The sequence below is a fragment of the Meles meles genome, chromosome 9 (genome assembly GCF_922984935.1).
Source record: "Meles meles chromosome 9, mMelMel3.1 paternal haplotype, whole genome shotgun sequence".
Lineage (NCBI taxonomy): Eukaryota > Metazoa > Chordata > Mammalia > Carnivora > Mustelidae > Meles > Meles meles.
Genome location: NC_060074.1, coordinates 8,373,424 through 8,395,214, shown reverse-complemented (window position 1 = coordinate 8,395,214; position 21,791 = coordinate 8,373,424). Strand labels below are relative to the sequence as shown.

Genomic DNA, 21,791 nt, shown 5'->3' with positions numbered 1-21,791 from the left:
TTCTTTCCCCCCACATATGTTCCTTTTTCAGATATTATTTTAGAATCCTAAGAGGAAGAAATATAAACTGAGTAGATATTTTGTCCTGACTGCTTCTTGAGGTTCAAAGTAATTTGCATTATTGAATGACATGTGGTTCTGTTAATGGTTCCTCCTGGATGCTCTGGCAGGAAGACACGGGTACACAGCACCTGATGTCCTCTCTAGTCTATGCCCCCCTTGTTATGAGCAGAACCACCACTGAAACTGCACTATAGTGGAAACATGCCAGCATGTCACTCCATCAATAAGTTTCTCTTTAGGTATCTTAAAAAAAAAAATGAGTTGTAAAGATAAATTTAAAGAGACCAATAAACATAAACAAAATGCAATCAATCAAAACACAAATACTGAACTGACAATTTAAGGATGAAATTTGTTCCCCAAACTAGAAACCTGAAAAAGATACCATTTTTTTTTTGTTCAATTCAAAAGACATTTATTCCCTGTAAAGCATTTTTGTATGTTACTAGGAAGTTAGCATTAAAATAGAAGAAACATTAGTTATTAAATTATATTCATTAAATGAATGTAAATTTCTCCATTGGTCTTTTTGATCAAATACAATACTGGAAGGTAAGATGAGTTATTATCTTAATATTTTCCTGCCTTAAAATAGAATACACATATTTTTATTATTTAAACTTTGAAAGTTGTGACTATAATCCTCCATATGGATAATACTGTATCAACATCAACTATATGATTTGCTAGGAAAAATAAAAGATAGACATGGATGTAATAAGTTTACTTCATCTTATATAGCAATACTTAAAACACAACTCCGTATAAACCAGATTTTTACAAAATTAATCACACTCGAATATTATATTTAAAGGACCTATTGGTGAGTCACTTTGTAATACATTTAATCATCTTTAATTTATTTTAAAAGTTTAGCCTTTCATATGTCATTTCCTTACAAAAGGGCACAACCCTTACAACACATACACATTTTCACTGGAAAAAGGATCAAGTAGAATTTTTTTGGTTGCCCAAAAAAGCAAACAGTAGATGCTTGTATTTTCCTAGTTAAGATAATTTTAAAAATAAAAAAAGTACATTCTTTTTTTGGGTATTTGATTAAAATACTTTTCAAAACCCCATATTGCTAAGGAAATTTTATAGTTATTTTAGTACTCAGGAAAAGGGCAGCTATGCTGAACTAGTAAATTAAGGAAGCAGATCTTCAATTCTATCAAACTGCTGAATTAAAAAACAAACACGGGCATCTGGGGAGCATAGTCGGTTGAGCATCTGACTCTTGGTTTCACTCAGGTCATGATCTCAGGGTTATGGGGTTGAGCCCCACTTTGGGTTCCCCAATCATTGTGGAATCTCTGTAAAGATTCTTTCTCCCTCTCCCTCTGCCCCTTTCTCCCCTCTCTAAAATAAATAAACCTCAAAAAACAAACAAGTACACCTGAACTAATAAAACACTGTATATTAAAAGAAAAACAGGCAAAACAAAACAAATATTGCTTACTCTTATTGCGAAATAAGCAGTTTCCTTTGGGTGACACTTCCTTTACTCATGCTGTAATACCTGATTGTCTTCCTGAACTGGCTTTACATTTTCTTTTTTCTCCATATATTAGTATTCAGGACAGCTTTTGTCCATACTCGCCAAAGCTTTGAAAATAAACCTAAGTCCATATTTTCTCAGAAAGGCTAATGAGATGACCCGTGTAGCAGAGACATCATTGGATTAAGTGTTTGATACAAAAAGCCATCACTTTCCATGTGAAGGATTCCTAAGAAATGTTCTTTTAGAGCTAGGCAAGAGAATAGACTAGGAGGTTAAATATAGAATGTGGAAGATAATTTCATGTCTTGAAACCTGCTGCCAAAGATCCTGTCTCACTAGGAGAGGCTCCATTATTGACCTTTCAATCTAATTCCAGAATTTTTCAATCACTATTATGATCGTTTTGCCTAGGAAGACTTAGCTATACCTGCTGCAAAACCTCAGTCTCACGTTCTACCCAGAGCAGGGTAGGTAAAGCTGAGGTTCCAGTAGGTTGGAGAGATGTGGGGGATTGCCCTCCCATACTACTTCTTTCCTTCCTGGGCTTATTGCACGGTGCTGGGACAAAGAGAAGGAGGTAAAGGGGGCAGAGAGATTGGAAAGGGGGAGAAAGACAGAGGGCAAGAACAAGAGGATTTACTGATATAACTGACCCAGCCAAAACGACTACCCTTTTCGTGGGTGGTCATAAGATGGCCAGTCTCCTATCAGTGTGGTCCAGGCACTCATCAGACCTTTACTTTTGGTTACCCCAACTGGTCTAGCTTTTGATACATTGTGGACAGGCGACGTTCACAGATTGGCTCAGTATGGATCGGCGAAGCTCCCGACAAGCTCTGTCTGGTAACAGAGTCTATCTTGAGCATCTCTCCCAGGTTTGAGCATCCTCTGAGTGATTTGGCTACATCTTCAACCTGACTTTCCAGTGGTGGCTACTGCCCCAGGTGTTCCCTGAGTCTATATTTCAAAGTCTGTAGCCCTTAAATTCATCTAGGGCTTGCAGAAAGGTGGGATCCTCCTTCGCTACCTCGGGGTAGCCGTGAGCACACGGTCTTTGCCCCTCCTTCACCTGGTCATTCCACCACAACGTCTCCCGCGGTTCTTTTCCTGCTCTGGTCGCACTCGAGCAGACTTTCAGCTTAAGTAGATGTTAGCTTCCTCTCTTTGCAGACACTTGAAAACATTTCAAGGGATTCTCTTGGAGTCAGGAATGGAAGCCAGTTAACTGCCTACCGTTTGGAGGTGAACAAAGTGGATAATCTTTCTTCATGTATACTGTGCTCACTCCCAAACTTGACTTTTGACCTTTACACGTCTTTATTTGTCATCCATACGGGCAGAAGAAGGCACTCTTGAGCTTCTCCCCAAAACTGTTCCTCTTAGTACACATAAAAACCGTTCCCCTGCTTGCTCAGGTGAGAAGCTTAGGAGTCAATTCTGTTTTTCTTCCTTTCTCTTTACTGTAGTAAATATGGTCACTTCACACCACACCATCTCCCTCCTTTCTAGTGAGCTGGAAGGCTAAAAACCACCTCCCCCGGACTCTCTAGCATCTAGTTTTTGGCAGTGAATGAGATCTAGACGACTACAAACACTCACCCGGGATTCGGAAAGCACACGTGAAACAGACATCTTGTTGACATTTTAGCTCTTTCTGCTGTCAGGCAAGATCATGAGCACATGACTTCTTTTTTCTTCTCTTCCAGCAAGAATTCAATGTCTGGTCATCAGTTTGATAGGGGTTTAGAGGCAGTGCTGAGCCCTGGATTCACAGCCACCATAGTATGTCCTCAAATGCGGTAGTGCCAGTGGTGGTATCCTTTTGTCCTGCTTGGGGCAGAGGCAGAGCTCGGAGTATGCTCCCCAGACCTTCTAATGATTTTGTAATCGCTTTATTCCCTCTGTTAAGTGCCCTTTTTTTTTTTTCTTAATGTACCTAGAAGGATTCTATTTTGCACTAAACGTATGAACACCTCAGAGATGGAACTAGGATTGTTTATATGGCCTAGTTTATATGGCCTAGATTGTTTATACGGCCTAGTTGAGGATGGTGAGAATGTAGTTCCCATTCGAAGATGGAACCCTGGAACTACCTGACATGCAGTACAAAAATCACTTGAATTATGCTCTTGGTCTCCTGGAATGAGGTCTATTTTATAGGCAATGCTCTGGTGGACCAGGTGACTGCTGGAATCAGTCAGTATGGTAGGAATTTGAGATAAAAGATATAAGATGGGATGAATTCTTTAAAAGCACTGGAGAAATTAAAGAATGATATGGCTTAATTCAGAATTTGAAGCTCTACTCAAGGCGTAGTCAGAGGACTAAAGAGCTACGGTGACTGCCCTCAAAGAACCTCTTATTTTGCCCAGCTACAAATTTGATGTAGCCAAAAACAAGCGGTAGAGTCTGATTCAGTAGGTTGGTGAATTACAATGTAATTTAATTTGTAGCCTTGCCAGATCTATTATGTAAAATGTAGATCACTTGCCAAGAAAGAGTAGGATGATGAGAACTGGAAATGGGGACATTTGGGTTGGTTGGATTGACCCTAGGTAGTCTGGCCCTCATATCACTGAGCCTCCCTTGCCAGAAGCCTTGGAAGAAACCTGAAAGATATGCAAGACATCATACCCCAAGGTCCAAACTTGTATCTGGGAGAAATAAGTAGAGTTTTAAATTCTGGGTCATATAAACGATGTGAGTCCACACTTCCTCTCCTAGTATTTAAAAGGTTTAATGAGTATCTTACAAGTATGTAAATCACCCAGTAGATTGTCCCTTGAGCTGCTGAGAGCAGTGATACTTGTGAAGCAGAAGAAGACACATACAGTTTGTAAAATTATTCCTTTAACAACAACAAAAATATATATGACAGTCAGTCATTCTTTTTCTTCCCTTCCAGGAGACAGAGAGTAATGAGAGTGTCAAGGGAGTCATACAAAGTTTCAAATTTCTAGTAGCTTCCTATTAGAACGTCTTACTGTTATGTCCTGAGAACACAGCTAGTAAGTTCCATCCTGGTGCCCCATGGAGGCCTGCACTTTCCTTGAGTTGCCCTGTGTGTCTGCAGGCTCGCCTCGTCTGTGTTTGCTCGCGTGTCTGCGAAGAGTGATGGAACGCCTCCCGCGGAGCTAGATTTTATGGCGTAACTTAAAGGGACTTAAAGCCAGTTTCATTTTACAATGATGAATAGCTTTCCTGAAGAGTGGCAGATTATACACTGTTCGTTTTAACTCCCTGAACCTGAGGGAGCGGAGTAACTCCTCCCTCCTTCCATCCACCCCCCGCCCCACCCCAAGTAGCATCAGTCTGTCTGTCCGTCTCTTCCACAGACAGTGGCGGAAGAGAGAATGAAGGCGGTTATATGTCCATGTGCTTCCTATGCTCGTACCAGATCAGGGGCTTCCAGTACTTTCTGTGGTTTGGTCTCCGTAACAGCTTTGGAAGAGGCTCTTATTCCTATTTTAGAGATAAGAAAACAGATTCCAGTTAAGTAAGTGGTCCAAGGTCGCACAGGTGGTAAGTAGCATTGGGATGTAGGAACCAGGCCTGCGCTTTCCTTTAGCTGATGCAGTCTTTGTCACGGTCCCGTTCTCACAGGAAGACAGTGAAGGTTCTTTAGTTTCCAGTCATGAGACGATTATTTTTGAAGTCCGCACACAAAGGTGCAGAGATTATTGCCTTTGTTCATACCGAGCGCTCACGTTTTTTCTCATTGAGCTAATCTGTCTAAGTAGGTTTGACCTCAGGAATCCAATAAAATTTTTTACTTAAACGTTAAGTGCTTCCAGAAGTATCTCTTCTGTAATTGTAAGATTTGGGGAAAGAAATATGACCTGTTTTTTTTTTTTTTTTTTTAAGATTTTGTTTATTTATTTGACAGCGAGAGAGAGATCACAAGTAGGTAGAGAGAGAGAGAGAGGGAAGCAGGCTCCCTGCTGAGCAGAGATCCCGATATGGGACTCGATCCCAGGACTCTGAGATCATGACCTGAGCCGAAGGCAGCGGCTTAACCCACTGAGCCACCCAGGCGCCCCGACCTGTTGTTTTAAATAGCGGAATTTTTCTTTAGCTTTCAAACCTCAGACCCGAGACAGCAATACTGCAATAAGTTCTTTGGCTGAGAATGAAACAAATATTGTTAACTTGCGGAGGAGTTTTTCACATTTACTAGCAACTGTTCAGCTCTTGGTTTGTTTTGTTTTGTTTCCAACAAGGAAAGGCACGTGTTACCAGAAGGTGGCACTCTGAGAACGTCATTTTGGTTTTTGTATTTAGAGTACCAGAGTACTCCACGATCCTTTCTTGACTGGATGAATTGTACATTTAAATTAGGATCTGAGTCTTTGTCATGCTTCTTTTTACATGCGTTTTTTAAAAATGCTATTTAAACATAAAACTGTTAGGAAAGAAAATGTCGTTTTAAAATTATCTCTTTTAAGAGAATAGAATGATCTGTTATATATTTCATAGGAACCTGTTTTATTGAGAAAACAGGTATTAATGATAATTATATTATTTGATTAAATTGCTGTGTTTCCAAGTTACACTGTTAAAATTCAAAACAAGGGGCGCCTGGGTGGCTCAGTGGGTTAAAGCTTCTGCCTTCAGTTCAGGTCATGATCTCAGGGTCCTGGGATCGAGCCCCGCATCGGGCTCTCTACTCAGCAGGGGGTCTGCTTCCTCTCTCTCTGCCTGCCTCTCTGCCTACTTGTGATCTCTGTCTGTCAAATAAATTAATAAAATCTTTCAAAAAAATAAAAAAATAAAAACTTGACCATATTTGAATAATGTTAAATCAAACAGCTCATAGTGGTACGTTTCTGTGACAAAGTGTTCAGAAATCCATGCCTTCACAGTAGAGCAGTCTGGCTTCCAGAGAGTTCAGGAAGACTAGACCTGGAACTTGAGTGCGTCAGCAAGCAGAATTACCGTGTCGTGCCAAATACATTCGCTGCAGTATAAGATTTTTATCAGAAACTCCTTTCTTCACCCCCAAATGCTTACAGATTTATCTATAGCTATAAAACAGGGTTTGTATTATTTTATTACTGATAATAATAACATCTGAAATAATGATGATTTATCATTTTTTAAATGCTTTTTCTCCCAAGAGTAAAAGGCGAACACAACTCATACTGTTGTTTCTCCCATCCTTCCTGTGAGTTCGCTGTTCTTGCCCCTGGCCTGTGGCTGGTGCTCGCCCTCCTCCTCGCCCTCCTTCTCACTTCCTCCCCTGCTCCCTCCTCCCCTCCCTTCCCCTCTGGTCTTCTCTCTTCTCCTCTCTTTCATGCTCATTTTCTGCTTCTCACTCTTTCCAACTTATGAGAAACTTGAGCGTTATTGTTATGGTTCAAGTCAACGTGACTCTTACTGATTAAAGAGGCTAGTTAGACCTCGACTATGCAGGACTGCTTTTTAAAAATATTCGCTTTAAATTTCGGTTAACCTTTGTTCAATTAAAAACATGTTCTATTCGTGTCCTATTCATGTAATATGAATACAAATAAACCTGGTACCTAATATTTTTGAGTTGGTGTTTTTAATTTTTAGGACAAACGTGTTCTACAAGTTGTATCTATTGAGAGAATGCTGGAAAGGCTGAAAAAATCAAATGAACTTTTGGAACTCATTCTTAAAGGACTTAATGAATATTTGGAAAAGAAACGTCTCTTCTTCCCCAGATTCTTTTTCTTGTCTAATGATGAACTTCTTGAGATACTGTCTGAGACTAAAGATCCCACTAGGTAAGTAACTCACATATATTACACATGGTTTTGTGTACTATGTGTAAACACATGACTATGTGTTTATCTGTTTAAATTAATTTTTAAAATAAGGTAGAATGTAAATGTATATAATTATGTTCAAAAATATTCTAAATATTATCAGTAACCAATATAATTATTACAAACATAATATCATTGAGGGATATTTTTCCACATGTGATACATGTTGGGGAGGATTTCATACTTTATTTTCTCTTACAGATTTTTCAGAACACTTCAGTCTTCTGGTGGCTTGCAGTGACCCACACAGGTGGTCTCGCATTATCCTTCCTATGTATCCCCCACTAGTTTTCTTGTTCATTCTGTTACAGTCCTTCCAATTCCACTCTAAGAGGAGGCAGCCTCCTCTCTTGGTGTACTGTCCTCTTTCCATAAGATGCTCTTTATCTAAATATCCATGACTTCTTTTACCTCCTCTAGATTTTCGTGGAAACACGCTCAAATGTCTGTCCCTCAGGAAGACTTCCCCTGACCACTGTATTTAAAATGACAGTCATTCCAGCCTTCCCTAGCCACCTTTCCTGGACTATCTCTCTGCCCTCTTTTCCTTCAGCATACTTTTTACAATCTGGCGAACTCTGTAATGTACTTACTTGTTTACTGTCTATTCTAGCAGAATATAAGCTCCGTGACGGCAGAGATTTTTTACTTTTTTTCCCCCCAATGCTGATTCTCAATTCCTTAGAAGAATGTGTATATTTAGTATCTAGCATAAAGTGAATGGATATTTATTAAATTTGTTAGTTTTGTGCCTTGTGCCTTCAAAGTAGGAGATAAGTAATCCAGACAAAAAGACAAATTTAGGCTCAGATTTCCATCTGAAATTTTATGCTTCTTTATTGCCTATTGAGTTCAACTGGTTATTGGTAACATGCCAAAAAATGAGGACTTTAGCCTTCCCATCTATATTACAACAACTGTAGTTGAAAACCTTCAAAGCAGTTGATTTAATAAACTGTGAAGTGTGTAAAGTGCTGAACCTAGTTCACTATTTCTAAGTAGTCTCTGAAGATCCCAGTTGAAAAAGTTAGTTTTGTGCATTTGAAGATTCTTCCAATTAGTGGGTTATCTGTTCGTTAAGCCTGGTTTGCTCCTTACGTTACTTTTAACATCGTTCAATTCATTGTGTTGGAAACAAAGCCTCACGGGTGTCTCCTCTGTAGCTCTTGTTATAATTACAGTTTAGCAGATCTTTTTGTGATTATTCAATTCATGATGACCTCCTCCTGGACTGTGTCATCCGTACAGGCAGGGATCATGTCTTTTGTTCCTCTCCGACAGCATCGAGGTAGGGGCCCAACACACGATGCACATTTATACACTGGGAATGAAGATTGATACACAAAGAACACTGACAGATAAGGAATGGCTTTCATTTGATTAATTCTCTTAAACATTTTTCCCCCAACAGGGTGCAACCTCACTTGAAGAAATGTTTTGAAGGAATTGCAAAAGTAGAATTTACAGAAACTTTAGACATCACTCACATGAAGAGCAGTGAAGGAGAGGTTGTGGAGCTCACGGAGACCATTTCAACGGCCAAAGCCAGAGGCCAAGTGGAGAAATGGTTGGTGGAGCTGGAGAGAGTTATGATTAAATCCATCCACAAGGTACTTCGCCGTGTTTATCATTTTTTCCGGTACAGATGTAGAATATTAATGGGGTACCTGCGTCTCAGTTGGCAAAGCATGGGACTCTGGCTCTCGGGGACCTGAATTTGAGCCCCATTTTGGTTAAGCTTATATAAAAAAATGTATCATTAATAAAAGCACTGTTTGGTTTTTTTCTTTTTTTTTTAGACAGAAATTGAGTCGTGAATTGCCAGTTCAATTGTAATAGATAGCTCAAAGACAAAGATATGGTCTATGAAATTAATTTTATGGCAATTCACTTGAAAAGTGGGATAAAATACCGTCGAAACTACAGAAAACTTGGGTGTTAGTCATAAGTCCCATTTCTTGCAGCCACATGCTAGTTCTTTCATTATTAATCAAACACACCTCAGTCTACAAAGTCTATGTTTAGTCTTGCCTTGAATGCATCTCTCTATAGTTCCACATCAATCTCCCTGCATGTATGTTTCCATAGTGAATCCTTTTGTCCTGTTTATATACAAAATATGTACCAAAATGTTAGAAAATCACAAATACTTCCTTTAACAGTCACTTCATATTTTCCATGTCTCATAAAACACCAACTCAGTCATTTGTAATTATTTTTATTAGTAGAAAATTTCAAGTCATGGCAAGAAATATAGATTAGTTGAGCACTTAAATTCATTTTTTTTCACTGTAATGTGGACTTAGCATTCAAGTTCTTCATCAAGAATAAAAATCATGATTGAGTTGGGAATCATGAGAGCAGGAATGAGAAGAAAGTATGGTATGATATCTTAACGACAGTTTTCACTGATTTTTCAGATTCTCTCACACATTATTGAAAAAATTCATTAGAATCTAAGTGTTCAGTGGATATCATGTGTCTAAGTGCTTCTTTCTCTTCTTAAATATAGTTTTAATATCTGCCTGCATAATAGTTTTTAAGTAGATGTAAAGTCATTTCTCCCTACTGTGGATTAAATATCCATGTGGATACAGCTGGTTTCTTTGATTGAATTCTTTCTTATGATAACTACTTATTTGTGGGACCACTAGGTCAAAGAGATGAGACTTCATAGGCCTTGATACATGTTGACAAATAAGATTCTCATACATGTAGCTGTAAGCAATGTAGACGAATTCCACTTTGAGCACGACTTAGCAGCCTTGGTTATATGGTTTGTTAGTTGATGTGCACAGTGATAACTCATTTTTTAGGCCTAATACTATTACAACTATTATTCTAAATTTTTTTGTCAAAGCGCTTAGGAAAGTTATTTTGGTTGCTATTCCAGAGCGTTTAGATGGGGTAGAAAGGAATTGTGTAGGAAGTATCTTCCCTAAATGTTTATGTATAAGTTTGTGTTACTGAAATATGTTACTCAACTGCAGCATAAAGTACCACAAAGGGAGATATGTGTGTTACTATATTTTACTGTATGCATTTGCATTCTTTCAAGCATGCTTAAATTAAGTGAATTTGGGGTCATTTGTAAATTTAAAAAGTCATGTTCTTGGCACGTTTGCCCCTTTATCTTACTAGATTATCATGTGTATGTTATTTCCAAAATATATATAAATTCATATATGTATATATACATATATTTATATATGGCACACATAAATATATCTTACACACAATATTGAAGAACTTTTCATAATCATATTTCTCCTCATCCAACTATGTAGAAATTGTGATTTAGATTTTAATGTCTTCCTCTCGTTCTTTCCACACTTTCCATCTATCTATCGTATTTCCATTCTAGAACATGTATTTACTCCATCCTTGACATTTCTGTACAGCACCTTCCATTTTCTGTGTGCCTCCCATCTCTCAGTTGTTCATTTTCACCTGCCCTTTCTGTGGCTCCTTCTAGCCTTTGAAATTTGCTTTGTTATCCCTAGCCAACACTGCCCTTCATCTCTGTTCAGCTCCATAAATATCTTGCTAGACTAGAAATCCAGAACAGCTCATATATCCTTTATGTATTTCTCAGAAAAATCTAATTCTGACAGTCTTCTCTGAAATCAAACATTAAAGCGGGTATCACCTCACAGGCAACATTAATATTTTTGGTTGATACACAGAAAAGATTAGAATATTCCTCAGTATGCCTGGTGGAAAAAGTGGATATGTCAATCCACTGAAAACATATGGAGGAGAAGTACATGAATTTGACATAAAACATGTAGCAAAGAGCATAAATAAGACTTCTTGGCTTTCTTGGTACTTAACTCTCCATCAATGAATTATACACCTGAGCTTGTCATCATGGCCTCGGGCACCTAACTACAGATTAAGAAGCGAGGTCTGGAAACGCAGAACGAACTTGAGAGGAATTGTGTGGTTTGCCTCTGTGTGTGTGTATTCATGAGCCCATGGCCGAATGGGCATCTGATGAAGTTCAAAGACAGTTATTGTCTGTTTGATGGATTTGACAGATCGCATTTGGAAAGACTTAAATTTATATTTCAAAATAAAATTGCTTGTGCTTAATCAATCCAAAAGCATCTAAGATATCTGCGGCTACAACTGGTCAAACGAGTATTTGATGTAATATGGTGCACACAGATTGATCACGTATCAACAAAACAAAATGCTATGGAATGTAATTTTTTCGGTCACAGGTGTATGGATAAACTGGAATTTAAATTGTCTAACCACTGCTGTGAGTCCTTGTAATTGACTAAGATGTAAAAAGTTGAACAGTGTGAGTTAATCTGTTTAGGAGGTCAGCTCTTCATTGTTTAGCTCAGTCAAGTAAACTGTAAAAGGATCCTTCGCATTTTTCTTTCCAACTAGGTAATCAGAGCTGCAATGCTCGCCTATACACAAGATATGCGAATTAACTGGGTGAGAGATTGGCCAGGACAGACCGTGCTCTGTGTATCTCAAACCTTTTGGACGATGGAGGTACAAACAGCTATTGCAACAGGACAAGAGGTAAGCTTTATTACCCTCAGGTTTTTTAGCATTTTTTCAACTACTGCTATTGCCAGAATACACTAATTATAAAAAACAAAATGAAGACAGTCCTCTTAAATCGTCAAGGATACTTGAGCCTCGATCCTGTACGTTTTTGTACCTTTAAAAATAGAATGGTAATAGAAGTAAGAAACTTCCTAAACTCAGAAAGATGAGGAGGAAAAATAATGTAATTCTCTTTCATGCCTTGAGTAAAACCACCCTATGAAGACAAAATATTGGTTGAATAATTCTGACTGTTTTCATTTTTATTCTTAATGTATTGATTTCTGAATAATATTTTGAGTGATGCTTAATTTTAAATAGTGTAGTATATTAGTTATACTAATTTAATAATATTAACCGGATTTCTGTTAGTAATTAATAACAGAAACCACAATTAACACAATCAGCACAACATTCCTGTCCTTGAGATAGGATATCAAGCTGACTGATGCAATGTCTGATGACAACTGGAATGTAGTAGTCATAGATCTTTTGTTTAAAATCATGAAATTTAAATATATTTTTGACATGGAGTTTGGTATTATTGTCTTTAGCTCTAAGGTACTGTTGAATGCTGATAGTGTTAAGGTTTGAGAGGAACTAATGTTCTCTGTAAGCAGGCAGATCCCATAGAGGAAGGAGCTGAGTGACACATGCTTAGCTCTGTCAAACTTAGCAACAGGTCATTTATTTCTTTCCTGTGTAAAGGAATAAGGGCTCAGGGGAAATCAGGGTTTTCCCAGAAAAAGTCTGTCTTCACGGAACACAGGCCATTGGGGAACAGGGGTTTCCCTCACAGCGGTAAGCTCTCGGAGTTACTTCTGGGCTCTTCGCTTCTAGCACCATATGCATTTTTCTTTTTGTTCAGTGAGTCTAGAGAATTCATTTTCTCTCTTTACTTTTAAGCTACCGCTCTTCAACCTCCCCGCACAGAGGGTTTCCTCTATCGCCAATGCAGGCTACTGGGGCAACGTGGAGCCTCCTGGGTCTCCCTCCTTGCTTGCTGGTCAGCTCTCCAAATCACGATACTAACTTTATCACTCACCACTGTGGGGACATAGTCCGCAGGGAACAAAGAAGTAAATGGGAGCAGATTAGACAAATTTGTAGGCATTTTCCAAATTTCTTCGGTTTAAATGTGGTATTTATCAAACCTCTACTCCTCTGTCAAATCCATGTTTATCTTTGGCCTCACTCTAAGCAACCTGCAAAAGGCAGGAGTCGATGTCCAGCATTAAGTGTAAATGATAGCTTTTTCATGCTTCCAGTTATCTCCCAAGCAGAATTTGAATCTCGAGGGACATGTAGTTTAGGTTACTCCCGTGACCATGGGTCCTCTGCTCAAAGCTATCTGCCCCTAATTCTTATCACATTGCATACAGATACAAAGAGGAGTTGTGTTTTGTTTCTAGCAGAGATTGGGTTACTTACTGACTCATTTATCAGTCTACTCAGTTTTTCTCTGCTCATGTTGCATGGTGCAAGCATGGAGTCCTTCACAGAGAAAGGCGAGATGAGAACCTGTGCTGCTTGAGGGGGATTCAGTGTCACAGACTCAAAAGTCCTGTAAAACCGTGGCTTAGCGAGACTTGCAAGTGACACCTCTGTTTGGTGCTTGCCAGACTGCCCCCTTCTGTTGCATTTTATGGTGCTTTCACAGCTAAGTTTCGTGATATGAAAGTAAGCTTTGTATGTGTCCTCAAAAATTAATTCCTATTCATCTGCTTGCGACTGCCCTGTTTCATTATGCCTTTGGTCCCTATCTGTGCACCTTGTGCCTGCTTGTCTTTCATCCATGTTTAGGCCATTCAAGTTCTGTAGCAGCAACATGAAAGGCTAGCTCATGTTTTAGTATTCTATAGCCCTGGTGGTATTTTAAAAATTTAGCATGTGGTTTTATCATGGGAGGCTAGCATATGTTTTAGTATTGTATGTGTTGATCCTTTCCCCCCTAATTAATGTGCGGTTCACATTTGAAACTGATGACTTCGGTGGAGCTGGAGACTCTTGGCAGCCTCTTGGGGCACTGGATACTTCCATTCTCTGCAAACATCCCAAGCTGTCTGGAGCTTGATGTTACAGAAGCCCTATGTGTTACCCTGCCATGCTCCCAGAGGACCTGTCTGATTTATTTATGCAGTGAATAGTGATTGTGGAACCAGTCCGCATGAGGCATGAGAGGAACTGTGAGATGAATGAAAGAATCACTGCTATCACCGAGCTCAGGATATGGCAAATATTGATGTGATTTGAGTCGTGGTATCATTGCATATGTAGAAGGATCTAGGTATGATAAAAATATTTGATTTCAGATAGGGTTTATTTTGGCAGAATATAATAGTAGTTACCTTTAGATTCATTCGCTCACTCCCTGTGCAGAATGGTTCACAAAGAGGAAAATGTAACAAAAATGCTATCAATATCATGATTGTTTTCCCTATCTCTCTAATCTGAATTATCGTTGATTCATATAATATTGCTCCTAAAGAACTCAGTTTATCACAGTTTGAAGTTAAATTTTCGTTCTAAATCTGGTTTCCTAGTATAGGAGAAAACATTCTGTTCCTGTGTGTAGTAATAAATTCTTATGGACATATAATTTGTACTGTCAGGTCTAAACATTAAATTTTTATTTTATGTTTTGTGTTGAATTATAGGGTGTAAGAACCAATAAGGTTCACATGATCCTCACTTTTACCAATGAGAAAACTAAGATGCGCCCAGTGGTGTGGCTTAGGTTCTTAGGATCAAATTGGTTCTTACTAATTTATATGTTCAACATACTTAAATTCACTAATTGATTCTAAGAATTTAAACACTTACGTCTACTGAAACTTAGGTGGGACAGAAGTTTACATTTACTGCTTACGAAGAGAATTAATAGCCATCGATCAGGTAAATCATATGAAGGCAACAGTGTTCACGCACCAAACTTTTGAAAAAATTACCTCCTTAAAAATAAAGATAGAATCATTCAAGGACTAAGAAAAGTGCCCCTTAGAGAAACAGCTTGCAGTCTCCAGCCCGGTTCTTTAAACTTTTTCTCATTCTTGGAAATGCTTCCTTGTGGTTACATCACTACCTGTTACCTGGTCCTGAAGGACTGCGATGCACTCCTTAGTGCCCAGTGTTTGTTAAATGTTATGAGAGTGGAGAACGCGACCACAGCAGCCTGCTGGAGTGTACTGACCCTTCCCTTAAGTGCGGCGGTTCTCACTGATTCGAAATTGATTTTCATTATAGACCCTCTTCTCTTTTCTGACTTACTGATTCAGTTTAGCCCCACCGAAAACCAGATCCCAAAGCAAGCCTGGTTGTCAGAATTAGCATTGCTCACCAGCTCAGCAAGTTTACCCAGCAGTCCTGAGAGGCCTGGTGGACCACAAGGCCGCTGGAGTCCGGGGACTCGGGGCACCGGTGCTACTGCAGCTTATGTCCTTCCACTCCGCTAGTCTCTGGCGGGCTTTTCTGCAGTGGGGATGAAGGCTGGTGGTGGCTTCAGACGGGCATACTCCGGATCCTCCAAATCTAGTGAGAAGCACTGTTTCGCACCCTCTGCCTGTAGAGCGGGTCCTGGGAAGAACGATGATTGGCTCAGGTTGGGTGACACCTCCTCCCACCCCTTGTTGCCATGCAGTGGGGCAAAGTGATGGACAGCTCCCTGGGACCACGCAGCAGACCGGAGTGGAAATAGAAATGGAAAGGACGATGAGTAGACACAAGCCACGTGTGTCCACTGCATCTGGCCAGATTGTCCTTGTTCAGCTAATGCTTTCCTAGTAAGAAAAACAAATTATTTTTAAATTAGGTCATATGGGGGAAAATGTACAGAAATACTTCATTCAGACTAGCTCAAAATGTTTTTGTTCAGAAAAATTCTGATTATGATAATTATATCTCATTTTCTTTCAGGCTCTTGAGCAATACTTGGAAAAATGTAACATGCAAATTGATGACATTGTGACTTTGGTCCGTGGCAAGTTGTCCAAGCAGAATCGTGTTACTCTGGGAGCCCTCGTGGTGCTGGATGTCCATGCGAGAGATGTCCTCACGACACTTGTGAAAAAAAAAGTTGGTGATGAATCTGACTTCGAGTGGCTAAGTCAGCTTAGGTACTATTGGCAGGTAAGTGGTATCACTGAATGTTATTACACGACAATTTCAGCTCATAGCTGTTTAATTTGTGCTTGCTTCCTCACATGGGAAATAGTATCAGTAATACAGGATTTTTTGCTGATGGCTGACTATACCCACACAAGCATTCTCCAGACTAAAGAAAAGGCAGCAAAAGACTATGTATCATCTGTACAAAAACCTATATCTTTATCTATACCCGAATCCATACTCAAATGTATAAATACATATACATAGAGACACACACACAAATTGAGTGATTATTTAAAAAATTACTCATTTTAAATGAGTCATTATGTTTGCTGAATCTTTAAAATACCTGAACTGGGCAGTTTAAAATTGCATTTTTAGATTTTTTGATATATCTAAAGAATATTAAAAAATCAGACTTCTCTTTTGATTTTTTTTAGATTTTTATTTATTTATTTATTTGATAGGCAGAGATCACAAGGAGGCAGAGACAATCACAAGGAGATCACAGGAGGCAGGCAGAGAGAGAAGGGCAGGGAGCGGGGGAGCAGGCTCCCTGCTGAGCAGAGAGCCTGATGCGGGGCTCAATCCCAGGACCCTGGGATCATGACCTGAGCCAAAGGCAGAGGCTTTAACCCACTGAGCACCCAGGCGCTCCTTCTATTGTGATTTAATCATGAAAGTTTCCTCTTGCTGATCAACTGAAGGAACTGTACACATGATCCAGAAAGAAGGCTCTATTAGGACACCTGTGTGGGTGGTGATGGTGGTCACACCCGGGAAGGCAGGAGGAGTAGAACAGTTAGCACAGTGGACAAGGTGGGGCCAGTTGAGAGTGGGAGGAAACTTTTGAGGAGGTCTGGAGATACGGACGCAAAAATTCTGAGCAGATTCACTTCTGTGAAAGGCTTAAAGGTATGGAGTGGGAGGAGAAAAGGTAAGGACCAGACCCTTGGAAACCCATAGGAGAGGAAGTGGATAAGAGCTCCCTGTGGAGTAATTTCAAATGCCAGACCCTTCCTTTACCAGATTTATGACCTGGGCAAGTTACTTACTGTCTGTAAGCATCAATTTTCTTACCTGTAAAATGGCAATAATATAATACCCACTCTGTAGTCAAAATGAATTGAACAGCTAATGATAAAGATAGGAGAATAATGAACTACCAGACAATTTTTTTTTAAATCCCCACTTACATCAAAAAGAATAAAATACCTAAAAACAAACTTAACCAAGGTGGTGAAAGACTTGCACACTGAAAACTCTAAGACATTGGTGAAGGAAATCGAAGAAGACACAAATAAATGCGAAGATATTTTGTTCTTGTGGTTTGGGAAATTAATGTTGTTAAAAAGTTCCTACTACTCAAAGCCATCTACAGATTCAATGCAATCCCTGTCAAAATTCCAAAGGCATTTTGCACGGAAATAAAACAGTCCTAAAATTTGTGTGCAGCCATAAAAGGCACCAGAGCCAAAGCAGTCTTGAAAAAGAAGAGCAAAGCTGGAGGCATCGTGCTCCCTGGTTTCAAATTATATTACCAAGCGAGAGTAATCGAAACAGAATGGTATTGGCCTAAGAACAGGCACATGGGTCAATGGAACAGAACAGAGAGCCCAGAAGTACTCTCAGGCATATATTTCAAATAATTTGTGACAAAGGAGCCAAGAATATACGATGGAAAAAGAAATGTCTCTTCAATAATAGTGTTGGGAAAACTGAGCAGCCATGTAGGAAATACTGACATCGGGCCACTGTCGCACGTCATATGCGACAATGAACTCAAAATGGATGAAAGACAGGAATGGAAGACCCGAAATCATAAAACTCCTAGAAGAAAACATAGATGTTAAGCCCCTTAATTCAGTCTTGGCAAGGATTTTTTTTTTTCTTTTTGATCTGGTAACAAAAGCAAAACAAACAAGTGGGACTACATCAAACTAAAAAGTGTCACCCAGCAAAGGAAACCATCAACAAAATGAAAAGACAGCTTCCTGAACGGAAGAAAATACTTGCAAATCGCATCTGATAAGGGGTTAACCTCTAAAATATATAAATAAGTCCTGCAACTCAATAACAAAAACACAAAGTACCTGTTTTGCAAATGATCAAAGGAGCTGAATCGACATTATTCCAAAGAAGACATACAGACGGTTAACAGGTTCACGAAAAGAGGCTCAGCATCGCTCACCGTCAGGGAGATGAAAATCGAAACCATGGTGAGAGCCTGTCGCAGCTCTCAGAAGGAGCATTATCAAAAGACAAAAGATAACAAACACTGGTAAGGGTGTGGAAGAAGGAGCCGTTGTGCAGTGCTGGTGGGAATATGAATCGGTGCAGCCACTGCAGAAAACAAGATGGAGTTTCCTCAAAAAATAAAAAATGGAACTATCCTATGATTCAACAGTTCCACTTCTGGGTATTCTCTGAAGAAAACAAAAACACCCGGAAAGGTATATGCATGCCCATGTTTACTGCAGCGAGATTTACAATAAGATACAGCAACAACCTGAATGTCCATTGACAGGTGAATGAGTAAAGAACATGTGGTATATATGGAAATGAGATATTATTCAGCTGTTAAAAAATGAAATCTTGCCATTTGCAACAATATGGATTGACCTTGAGGACATTACACTAAGTGAAATGAGTCAGACGAAGACAATATGATCTCAAATGTGCAATTTAAAACAAACCAAGCCCACAGACATGGTGCGCAGATTGGTGGTTTCCAGAGGCTGAGTGTGGCAAGGTGGGAGAAATGGGGACAGGGAGTCAAAAATGATAAACCTTTAGTTACAAATAAGTCATGGGCATGGGATACACTGTATGTTGACTAAAGTTAATAATACCATATTGTGTTTTTAAAGTTGCTAAGAGTAAATCTTAAAATTCTTATTATAAGAAAACTGTACTTACATATGATGATAGAGCTTACCTAGACTTACCGTGATTATTTTATAATATACATGAATATCGGGTAATTATGTTTATAGTTGAAATTAATGCTATATGTCAATTATACCTTAATTTAAAAAGCACTAGCAAGTAAAAAGAAAAGCAAATACAGGAGAGAAAAGGAACAAATATATTTTCCAAAGGTACCTATGGAAAAAATTGAAGCCAGTGACTTCAGACTTACCCAAGGAAATTAGATATTGAATTCTTCTAGTGAATTAATGATGTCTGAGAGGAATTTTTTTTTGAGGATTTTTTATTTATTCATTTGAGAGAGCGAGAGCACTGGCTGGGGGGAGGGGCAGAGGGAGCAGGAGAAACTGAACAGGGAGCCCGACCCCGGCCATATCTCAGGACTCTGGGATCCTGACCTGAGCCGAAGGCAGACGCTTAACTGACTGAGTCACCCAGGTCTCTCTGAAAAGTGAATTTTAAAGATGTTGTTTCCAACTTGACTAAATTTTGTTATTTAAATTAACTCCATTTTCTCTGATTTCTCCTAGGAGAATAATTTAGAAACAAAGATGATCAACGCTGGCTTACGATATGGATATGAGTATCTGGGTAATTCCCCTCGGCTGGTTATTACTCCGCTCACTGATCGATGTTACAGGTAAACTCACTAATTTAAGGGTCTATTGGAAATAAATTTCATCCTTAGACCACTAAATGTTTAAAAGAAACAGATTATCTTCCACTTGGTGAATGTATCCTATGTTATCTTTTCCTAGACTCTTAATATGTTTCTCAACTTGAACTTCGATTTCTCTTTCTCTGCTGGCTTTTTCCTCTTAGCTCTGGGGCTAAGTATTGCCCAATATTGCTATTGTTATTCACATTGTGCATTTCATCTTTCTTCTTGAAACTTTCTCTTTGTTTTGGATCCTTTGAGGCAGCCTGCTACTTGAAACACAGAGTTTTCTAGATTTCTGTTTTCATGTGGTGCTTTGTCTCATGCTTCATGGTTTCCCAAAAGTCTCGTCCACTTGCAGGCTTTAATAGCCTACATTCTGAAGATCCACAAGTCCTTATCTCCAGCCAAGGTCTCTCCGGTAAACTTGTGCTACATGCTTTCTGGATATCTCCATTAGGTAACTCATAGGTATTTACACTGAAATTTTTTTCTATCATGCTTCTGAATAATAAAAGGGCTTTAACAACTTTAATCCTAGTTTGCATCTCCCATATTCCAAATTGTATCAAGAACTATATTAAAATGTCATTTTTTCAGATGGTCAAAGTCCATGTAGGTCTAATATCAAAGCCAACATCTTTCATCCACTTTGAAACTCCCCTTCTCTCCCAGCTAGAGCTTGACACAAGCTCAAGGCCTTCATCTGGGGAGGCAAATGTGGTCAATCTTTTGTCAGTTTTATCCCTGTCCTTTGCATTCATCCCTCCATAGCTCACCCGTGGCTCCTCCAGTCTTGGGGTTAATGGAGGAGGGGAGAAGCAAAGGGAGAGGTGCTGTCATGGGTGACAAGTGTCCTGTATAGCAACTATCTCTTGGCTGTTGAGTGTCCTCGATGCAGATGCAAGCTTAGATGTGCCAGATCTCCCATGGGATATTTATGTGGGTCCTTTGGAAATTTCCCCCACCCACCCAGTCACCTATGGAAAATGCCTTCTCTGGTGGCTGCTGGTGACTTGCTTCAGCCTCTCTCTGAGGTCAGCTACACACGGACACTTACCTTGGTGTCTTCTCCGATGTTAGGTGGCCTCCTCCACAGAGTCCCATCCAACATGACCCAAGTCTAGCTTCCTTCTGGTGGGATCTACAGCTGGTCAGATGATAAATACACATTTATTTTGCTAGTAGTATGACTACATCTCTCTTACTGTCACTGTTTTCCCCAGCTCTGCCCTCAGGAATAGCTATAGGCATTCTCTTGACTTGAAATATTTTAAGTTGTGATTGTACTCGCAGTTCCTGTGTTACACAGACTCCAGGGCTCAGTGAGCCAACGTTTCTGAAGAGTTCTCTAAAGCCCCTCAGGTAGTTTGGGAGAGGGGCAAGTGCTTTCTTCTCTACAGAGGGACCAGAAATAAACAACACACTAACAGCTCTGTCCAAAGATCTTTACTCTTGACCTCTCTTTTACAAGCTTCCTAGCCACTTTCTATATGCCCTGGTGCTAGGTGACCAATGTTCCTATCTGTAAGATAAGATGATCCGGCATAGATTGCTCTATTTATATTCTGTTTTGTATTTTTTTACATGTGATATTTATATGTATTTACCAAAACTTTATCATTGTCTTAACTCGCCATTGCTTCTTCCTTTGCCTTCTTTCTGGTTTCATTTTTCTTCTTACTAGTAAGATCCTTTAGTAATCGTTTCAGTGAGGCTCTGCAAATAGTGAGCTCTAACAGTCTTTGTCGAAAAATGCTTTTTTAGACAAAATGTGGTCTTCATTCATTTATTAAATGATAAGATAGCTAGGTATAGAACTGTAAGTGAACCTAATTTCCCCTCAGGTCCCTGGAGATACTGTTCTCCTGGCGGTCATTGGTACTGCTCAGTTGTCTGTTACTGCGATTGCTTTGTAGGTAATTTTTTTCTATCGTGGTTTTTAAGACTTCCTCTTTATTGTTGAGGTTCATTGTAATGTTACTATACGTGGGTGAGTTTTTAATGTGTTCCACTTGAGACTTTTCAGTTCATATCTTTCTTCAATTCTGGCAAATTCTCAGCCATTCCTTTTTATTGTTTTATTTGGGTGGGGGAGGGAGTGAGAAGGGGAGGGTAGAGAGAGATGGAGAGAGAACCTTAAACAGTCTCCATGCCCAGTGCGCGGACC

The 21,791-nt window shown here is 39.3% G+C and overlaps 1 protein-coding gene across 1 annotated transcript in view; it reads left to right on the top strand.

Annotated features, from left to right (window-relative positions):
• The window catches only part of DNAH7 (dynein axonemal heavy chain 7), a 249,669-nt gene that overhangs the window by 61,205 nt on the left and 166,673 nt on the right, over positions 1-21,791 (top strand). The window contains exons 20-24 of the mRNA XM_046018191.1: positions 7,124-7,317; positions 8,771-8,969; positions 11,761-11,901; positions 15,841-16,053; positions 19,494-19,603. Of these exons, the coding sequence (XP_045874147.1) occupies positions 7,124-7,317; positions 8,771-8,969; positions 11,761-11,901; positions 15,841-16,053; positions 19,494-19,603 (857 nt within the window). The remainder of the gene's footprint in view (positions 1-7,123; positions 7,318-8,770; positions 8,970-11,760; positions 11,902-15,840; positions 16,054-19,493; positions 19,604-21,791) is intronic.